This window comes from Garra rufa, chromosome 10, assembly GCF_049309525.1.
Source record: "Garra rufa chromosome 10, GarRuf1.0, whole genome shotgun sequence".
NCBI lineage: Eukaryota > Metazoa > Chordata > Actinopteri > Cypriniformes > Cyprinidae > Garra > Garra rufa.
In genome coordinates, this window is record NC_133370.1 from 27,321,155 (window position 1) to 27,330,949 (window position 9,795).

At 35.5% G+C, this 9,795-nt stretch overlaps 1 protein-coding gene across 3 annotated transcripts in view; it reads right to left on the bottom strand.

Moving 5' to 3' along the window:
* The window catches only part of pde4ca (phosphodiesterase 4C, cAMP-specific a), a 47,553-nt gene that overhangs the window by 13,629 nt on the left and 24,129 nt on the right, over positions 1 to 9,795 (bottom strand). For 2 of the 3 annotated variants that reach the window (XM_073849747.1, XM_073849749.1), the window contains exons 2-4: positions 3,428 to 3,619; positions 867 to 908; positions 270 to 306 (exon numbers count right to left, since the gene is read on the bottom strand). In XM_073849747.1, the coding sequence (XP_073705848.1) occupies positions 270 to 306; positions 867 to 908; positions 3,428 to 3,619 (271 nt within the window). The remainder of the gene's footprint in view (positions 1 to 269; positions 307 to 866; positions 909 to 3,427; positions 3,620 to 9,795) is intronic. The other variant, XM_073849748.1, reaches the window with a different exon arrangement.

A 9,795-nucleotide genomic window follows, 5' to 3' on the forward strand; every position in this document is an offset into this window, starting at 1 on the left:
GTTCCCACCAATGCCAAAGGCAGCACACTCCATTTACACAAAAAAGACACTTCTAAATATTAGCAGATTAAATCAAACTAGATAAAAAAGTTCGTCGAAACAAACTTTGAAGTTGGCTTGAGAAAGTCTGACCAGATAGTTTAAAATAGTTTAAGTTTGTAAAAGTTTTAAAAGTTTGACTACCATGTTCCTTAACAGAGGAACCACATGACGCAAAGTCTATAAATGCCCATTAATGTCAGATTTTCAAGGCCCGCTCTAATACCAACCTGTGCAAATGGTGTAACTATCATGTCTTCTCCATGTCTGTAAGAGAAAAAGACATTAACAAATCACAAATCAAACATTAAAATTACATATCGGAAAAGACAGCCCTTTAATCTCCAACTAATAAAAGGAGGCACATAAAATTACTTAAGGATCAGTGAAAAAGAATGACTAAGAGTTTTAATGCGGGGACTTAAGGATGTGGTCGGCTTCAGGTTACAGCACACCATCATTCAAAAAAGCAAGCGGCCGGTAATGCGCTTTTGATTAACATGCAGTTTGGATGGAAATACAGCAACAGCTCAGCACAAGGAAGGCACCTCAGATTCTCCAATGGGATATTAGATATCCTACATTAAAAGCGCATGGGAATACGTAATAAGAACACAGATGGGCTCGAATAGGGTGTGTCATGCACGTGTATTTTAGGAGCAGCGGGAGAGAAGCCGAACTAGGGAATTGCGTCTTTATTCATATATTCCAAAGCGGTGAAGAGTAAACAGGGGCAGCTCTGAGGTTAGACTGGTCTGGATTCTGTAATGGAGAAATGCAGGACATCCCTTTCAAGAGCAGGTCAATATTTCTCTACATCTTCTCACCGATTAAGCCAGTTGACTTCCCAGTGCTTCAAACTCTCTTCCCTTTGAAAAGACAAGCAAGAGTTGGTGACCACTAGTTCACGTCACTCCGACAAACAGCTGTTTATTGGGGCGGTGCAAACCAGCCTTAAGGTGTTTCGATTTGGGTGACTAGCTTTGACGCAGGCTGGAAAAATAAACTGCAGAAAAACAAGAATGCGGTGGCCTTTTTTTCCGACTCTAGATCCCGGCAAACCAGAGCTGACATGCAAGCGTGCTTAGATGGAAAGAACAGCTGGAAGTGGTAATAATAAGGAGTTTTTAACCAGCGCCTTGGATTTTCCAAAATGACCGAGCAATATGATTTCATGTAATACACCATTAAAAAAGTGTGTCTTGGGAGAACTGTGTTTTAGACATAATCAACCAGCTGGAGTAAGTCACATCTGTTATGAGGCAAACGGTTACAGTCCTAATTAACAGAACTCAAGTACACAATTGTGCAGCTTGTAACACATGAAGCTTGCAGTGACTCAAACAACACGCACATGAAAACTATATTTGTTTTTTCCTGGTTGAGACTGGTGACCATTTAAAAATTCTGAAGTCTGTAGGATGTTTTATGCCTTTTGATGCTCAGCAAGGCTGCATTTATTTGATCAAAAACACAGTAAAGACAGTAATGATGTGAAATATTATTACAATTTAAAATAACAGTTTTCTATTTGAATAGATTTTAAAATGTAATTTATTACTGTGATTTCAAAGCTGAGTTTTTAAAATCATTTTATATTCTGATTTACTCAAAAGATTATTACTATTATGTGGTTGAAAACAGCAAGTAGAATTTGTTCAGGTTTCTCTGATGAATTTAAAGTTCAGAAGAACAGCATTTATCTGAAATAGAAATCTTTTGTAACATTATAAATGTCTTTTTCATCACTTTTGATCAATTTAAAGCATCCTTGTTAAATAAAAGTATTCATTTCTACCATTTCTTTCCCCAAAAGGTCTTTTAGTTCTTTTATTTCAGATAAATGCTTATCTTTGGATCTTTCTACTCAAAGAATCCTGAAGAAAATGTACTCAGCTGTTTTAAATATTGATAATAATAATAATAATAATAATAAATGTTTCTTTAACAGCAAATCAGCTTATTAGAATGATTTCTGACAGATTATGTGACACTAAAGTGTGGAGTAATGATGCTGAAAATGTAGATTTGATCACAGGAATAAATTATATTTTAAAATATATTTAAATAGAAAGCAGCTGTTTTAAATTGTAAAAAATATTTCACAATATTACTGCTGTTGTTGTATTTTAGATCAAATAAATGCAGGCTTGGTGAGTAGAAGAGAACTCTTTGAAAAACATTAAAAATCTTAGTGTATATATATTTATATTTTAGCATTTTTTTTTTTTATTAATGTAATGCATCCTTGTTGAATAAAAGTATATATATATATTAGGGCCGGGACTCAATTAAAAAATTTAATCTAATTAATTAGAGGCTTTGTAATTAATTAATCGAAATTAATCGCATTTTAATCGCATGTAAATATTTGACCTGAGAACAGTGAGAATTAAGATTTTTACATGGATTTTTAGTATACCATTGAATAATGACTGAATACATAAGCTTAAGCAACAAAATATTGTTTATTTTTGTTCAACCAAGTCCAACAGACCAGTGCAATATTGCCATTAAGTGTAGCAAGCATAGGGTAGCAAGAGGCACGTTCTTTAACGAGTCTTTCATTCCGAGAACTCTGCTCTTGTGTTTGCTTAATTATGCATTTAAACGTTAATGACCAAACCTATCATTATAAATGTTGCTGCACATGGAATATAACGCGGATAACATTTAAAAAAATAGTTTTTATCAGGTTACACACTGATTATTTATCACTCAAACCCCTTTCTCTACCTGTCCGTTGGTCGCGTATATCCTCCATGTTTGTAGTTTTTTAACACTTTTTATGCGTGTTTGTAGTTCTAATCGAATCCTCGTTCACGGCGCAGTGTGTTGCGGGCAATATTAGCAGTTAAGAGTGTGCATTAATCGTTAAGTAGTAGACCATCCGGGAATCTTTGGAATACTTTTTAAACATACTACGATTTGGGACATTCAATACTATTTAGGACGGACGCAGCTTCTTTGGTATAAGTTCTTTGGCTTGTCTGAACGCTAGTTTGTGCTCCAGTATAATCGGTCCGCCGAATCTCACCCAGTGAGAAACGTTCCGCGGTGCAAAACTTAGTGCGATTAAAATGCGTTAAAAAAATTTAACGCGTTATTTTTGTGTAATTAATTAATCTAAATTAACGCGTTAAAGTCCCGGCCCTAATATATATATATATATATATATATATATATATATATATATATATATTTTTTTTTTTTTTTTTTAATCTTAAAACAAAACTTTTGAAAGGTAGTGTAATATATATATTTAAAAAAATAAAGTTATTTAAAAAAATAAAAAGTTAAATTTGTTAAAAGAATTGAAAGCTATCATAAATGACATAATATGTAAAGTCTTTACATTTCCTAAGTGTTATTAGAGGATCATACTCACAGCTCGCTGGCCGTAGATGAGTTTCGGGACATGGCCTTTGGTGAAAGGTCAAAGTCAGAATCGGAGCGATACAGGAAGGACTCCCGCCGCTGACTGTGAGGGAAATTGGCCTGCAGCACAAGGCCGGAGCCTGGACTGGCCTGGGACTCCAGAGGACTGCGGCCCACCGACAGCCCATTCTCGACATCAAAACTGAAGGAAAAACAGAAAGAAAGCATTTACTTAATTCACCTAGGATACTTTATTAGGATGATTTTTTTTACACCCATGAGATAAACTCCAGCGTCTCTATATGCACAGTACACACCCTGTGTCAATGACCTGACCTGAACTAGTGCAGAAGGTCACTGAGACCTTGATAAAAATGGTTACACACAAATGTGCAGCGAGATGCTCTCTTCCTGCGTCAATCTAGATGTAAGCACTAGCCTTGCGGGTTAATATGACACAGCTAGACACACAGTATACCACAGTCTCTGTGATCTCCAAGACTCCAAACTCAGGATACATTTCAAAGCCTCACTAATACCTAGCCAGCAGCTCTGACACAACATCACTCAAGAAAAAGAGATGCATTTACAGTACATACAGTGAGGACCAAAAGTATGTGACCACTAGTAAACAAAACTATGTAACTTAATACCGATTTACATGACATAATTACGTAAATAAATACATCAGAATAACAAGTTAAGTGCACTACATTACTCCACACATTTGTGTAAAACCTGAAACCATGTTATCTAACAGCAGTACACCAATACTAAAATTCTGGATGATACCAATCGTCCCAATTTTAAACAAGAGCAAAAACAAGACTATGAGGCACCTATCTACACAGTGTAAAAAAACACAGTATTGCATAAACAATCAGTTGTCAAAATGGTCATTAAAACCTGAGGTGAACTTTAATTGATCTTAAAGCTATAAAGTGATTCAGTCAAGAACAGGAAATTATTTTTTGTCTTTTGTTGTTTGATAAACATGACAGACAGTCATTAGTGTGTTTTAGGCTGCTATCTCTTTAAGACAAAATGCACAGATCTAACACACTGACACGCATCTCTTTCCCAGTTGTTTATATTTATGAAAGACATAACTGACTTTATTAAATAGGAACGCAAGAAAACATTTTTCTGTATCCACCTTTTTCCAGTCTTGTCTCACTTGAACGATGCTTTACATTTCCGGTCTCTGGTGTTTCTAGTCAAGTTAAATATTTTACAAGCCGATAATATAACGTTAAACTAGGGATGCTCATATTGACCGTTTAACCGTTAACCGACAGTAAGAATTTTAACCGATTATTACTATCAGTTAAACGGTTTAAAAGGGTTTTTTTCTATTCTTTTTTTTTTTTTACATTTGCTGCATGGTGAAAGAAATAATGCTATTTGTAAGTTATCTGTTTACTCACGTGCGCATGTCGACACGTGCAGTGTGGCTGTACAGACATATTTTGCTTCACCTTTACTTAGTAAACTGATGTAGTATATGCAACTCAATGGCAAGTGGCGTTATTGGGTTATCAGAGAATGAATCCGTGAGTGAATGTATTCAAATTCTGAATGAATTATAGTCTAGAAAGTGCGCAATAGGCGCTCCCGTTACAATCACTGGAAAGCTATCACTCATCCTAGAGTAGTTCATCGCAATCTCATAAACTTATTAAAAAGTAATAAAATAACCTTTACACTGCACAATTAATCTCTTATTTATATAATGCCAACACTTTCTTTGTTTTAATAAGAGAGTTCGCGAAAGTGTAGTTTCAGCAAAACTGAAACCGGCACTTTGGTTGGTGAGTGGATTGTAACATAGCCTCCTCTGATTGGCCACAGTGATAATCAAATCAACATACATGTCTGTGATTGGCTATTGCTGAACTCTGTAAAACACGCGCTTCTCCACACGCATATGACAGTGGATGGAAGTCCCGAACCGCAAATTGAAAGGGTTTTTGTGATGGTGTTTTTTTTCCGCGGATCTAAGAGTTAACAGACAGTGGTCCTGCCTATCCGTACAGCATGTGGACATGTTAAAAACTAGGCACACTGAGGTATTGGCTGGCCTGCTATATATTTTTATGTCCTACGAGAAGAATAAGACCGGTACAGTTCTTCAAAGCGCATAAAAGGATTCAGTGTGTTTTAGTTTTGTCATCTTAATTAGGTAGTTATTTAATTTATACATATTTAGTGTAGGCCTATTTATATTATTCTTTTTTTTTTCATTCAGATTTTCTCTGTTCTCAGAACCGCTGCTGATGCGTGATAATTTAAGTATATGTCAATACAGTTTTTGTTGTTGCTCTGTATGCTGCTGTTTGCACGTTAAAATAAAATATTTGCTTGTATTTTTAATGTATCATCACAGATACTCGTGCATTTTATTTTTATTTTAAACTAATTTATTATTCTAATTTTATCAGTTAACGGTTAATGTTCGGATAACGAGCAGCGGTTGTCGGTCAGGAAAATTAACCGAAATGAGCATCCCTACGTTAAACATGAAAATTGTTTTAAAAAGCACATGACGCCATAGTTTCGTTACTTTGCATTGTTGCAATGATCGTCTTTTTAGAAGTAACTCACCTGTCATCGTTTAACAGGGGTGGACTGGGACAAAATTTCAGGCTGGGAAATCTCACACTCATCCAGGCCATCCCAAAAACCCACAACAAATTCTGAAACAATGGACTTTATTATTATTATTTTTTTGTAAAGCCATTGTTATTATCACATAAAAAAGTATAATCCATTGGCTGGTGCTACGCAACATAATTAAAGATGATCTCTTGAACTTCCATTTACCATTTTATAAAAATGTAAGTATTACATTAGGACCATGTGCTATTGTTTTATCTTGCCTAAATGTCAAAACTGTTGGCCTACAATAATAGCTACATCTTGAATATATCTTTAGTAAAATCCTAATACTTATTATTTTTATTTTTTTTGCATTATCATGGGTCATGTTTTGTCCTTAGGAAAATTAACCATGGTTTAATTAGGCCTATGATGAAAGTATAGTAGTAGTAACCGTGTTTTGATTACAATTTGTATAACCAGAGTTTTACTACAAATACCATAAAGTGTAGCAAAACTTTTGTTAATTTATAGTTTAACTATAGTAACAATGGTTTTTGGTTTTTAGTGAAAACATGGTTAATTTTTGTAAGGGTTGCATTGTTGTTAGCCTTAGCTCCCTCTAAACGTGTTATAAAACAATGTGAATATTTGTAGGCTAAGTTCCTACTCTTTGCTACGCTATTTTGTTAATTTTGCAGCAAACTGACTACTATTGATAATATTTGCAAGCAGTTTAACGTTAATGCTTAACTAAGTAAACAAAACAAATAGTAAATAGTCTATTTACAGATGTATCTGACCTGTAAATGAAGTACTGAACAGGACAGTTTCGACTCTCTGCTCCACCTGGGCGCTCCATTCTCGAGTCTTGCATTCTTTTGGCGGACGCGCGAATGGCCGGAGCGTGCGCATTGCGAATTGCGTTGTCAGTCAAAACGAACCAGATTACGATTTATTAGAGTATTATTATTGAATGTCGAATTTGGAAATAATCACTTTAGTACATTCGGCAGGCAACAGAAACAACAACAACAATATATGAAAATAAAATATAAATAAAAAATTGGCTGCCAGTGGGAAGATAACATGAAGCAACGCAAAGTTAACTGCGCATGATTTTGTCCACAAAATGATAAGAGCATACATTATTTTATTATTTCGCACACATTATTTTAACTTAAGCGCTTAAAACCGTGCTTGTTTTCTTTTCTCGTCGTTTATGCAAGGCATACAGCGCCGGACACGGACGGATTTGCTGGTACGCAAAACAAACAGGAATTTCTTAAGCGTATTGCTGTTTCTGTGGCAGCCTACAACAGCACATCTTAACCCTGCCCACGGTTTTTTATTTAGTTATAGACGTTTTTTCCTGAACACGGAAGTAAGTCCGACTCTTAACTGAAAGAATGCTTTGCATTTCCGGTCTGCATTGTTTCTAGTCAAATTAGGGTATATTCCGAGCTAATAAACTAATGTTAAACCTATTAAAATGTTTTTAAAAAGCACATGGCTCCATAGCGCCATCACTTGGTAATGTCGCAATGACCGTCATTTGTCAGTGCCTCACTTTAATGAGTGTGTAGATGACACGAAGCAGCAGACGTTAGCTACATTAAAAACAGATGGACGCTATTTGAATGGGTTCCCATGGAAACCGGAACAGAAAAGCATTCTAATCTGACGTTAGAATTCGTAATGGCGGCGCTCATCGTTTACTCAGGAAAAAGGTCTATACTGAAAAGGTTTCAGTTCAATGAATTCAGTCGATCATTTTTTTTTTTTACCCGTTTCAAAATGGATTTTCTTTTTGGAGACTGGAAGACGAGAGCATCCAAACGGAAGAATCCAACATGGCGGCGCTCATCAGTACTCAACTCAAAAAGGTATTTTGACCATGTATGTGCACGCTTCAAACCCCAAGTTGTTTGAGTTTAATTCTGTGTTGGAGTATGCGCACAGAACGCACCTGAAGAACACTTTAATAACTCTTTTTAAAATAAAGCATGTCCCACAGTAAAACTGCCTTTTATGACAGTCAAATTATATGATTTGACTGATTTAGGCGTTAAGCTTTTAATAACAGGCGGACGCACACTGGTTTAAATGAAAGGAGCGGCACTTTGTTTTATTAAAATGTAAAATTAAAAATAATCATGGCGCTGCTACTGTTGGCACACTCTGAATTGTCTCTGAAATATGTCACCACGAATAAAAGACACTCCATCTTATTTTTCCCATAGGAGTGGGCGCGACCATTTGTAAATGTTATTGACTTCTGGTTTCATCCGTATCCAGCTATTTTAGCTGTATAAAACAGCTCGTTTTCTTATTATATTGAAAATTGGTGTCTTACCATATTATGTATTATCTTAATTATGAACACACTGGTTTGTAGTACAAAAAGTTTTACCGTTTACTACATGTTATTTTTCTTGTTATTTTCCTATGGCTAATAAACTGGAAGTCTTGCCCATAGGCTTATGCCGCGTTCCAGGCAACCCGTTACCCGTGTTTTTCCAACCTTCTACCCGTGAAAGTGCACCTGAAAGGCAGTCAAACCCGTGACTTTCCACTCGTGAACTCGTACTAGATCGATGTACACCAAGTTCCGAGCTCTGGCATAACATTGTCTGCGAAACAACAATGACAGCCCCTATGCGTGCGGTGTTTATGGAAGTGGTACACAGTGGAAAAATAGAGTTTTTTTTAGATTAAAAGCCAGGGGTGAAAACTTTTGAACAGAATGGAGATGTGTACGTTTTTCTTATTTTGGCTAAATATCATATTTTTTTATTTAGTACTGGCTACAGAAGATACAAAAACAAAATAAGTTAAATTTACCCTGATCTTCAAATTCAAAAAGTTTTCACCCCTGGTTTCCTAAAGCATGTTTTTTTTTTCCTTCTGGAGCATCAGTGAGCATTTGAACCTTCTGTAATAGTTGCATGAGTCCCTCAGTTGTCCTCAGTGTGAAAAGATGGATCTCAAAATCATACAGTTATTGTTGAAAAGGGTTCAAATACACAAAAATGCTGGAAAACCAAAGAATTTGTGGGACCTGCAATTTTTTTTTCTACAGGACAGCAGACAGTTTACTAACATTTCAGGAAATGCTCTAATTATCTGCTGTGAAAATGAAGCTTTCACTTTGAAGACCTATCGTTTCATATTGTTGTGTGACCACAATTACATAATATTTAAACATTTCATAACATGAACATTGTTAAAGGCATAGTTCACCCAAAAATGAAGACCTTTGTTCATTTTCAGAACACAAATTAAGATATTTTTGATGAAATCTGAGAGCTGACCCTGCATAGACCGCACCACAACTCCCACATTCAAGGCTCAGAAAGGTAGTAAGGACATCATTAAAATAGTCCATGTGACATCAGTGGTTCAACCTTAATTTTATGAGCTAATAGAATAATTTTAGTGTGCAAAGAAAACAAAAATAACTTATTTCAACAGTTTCTTCTATTCCGTGTCAGTCTTCAATGTGTGCAACAGTATTTTGAAGAATGTTGGTAATATTGTTAGTTATAAAGGAAGTCAATAGGATCCAAAACTGTTTGGTTACCAGCATTCTTTAAATATCTTCTATTGTGTTCTGCAGAATGCAGGGTGAGTTAATAATAACAGAATTCTACATTTTAGGTGGAGTATCCCTTTAAATGCCACGGTATACAGCAACACTGGCAGAATATCAAAACAGCACATCATTCGACCTCATTCCACACAGATCTAGTAAGTCTAGTCATGGTGAAAGTGAATGAG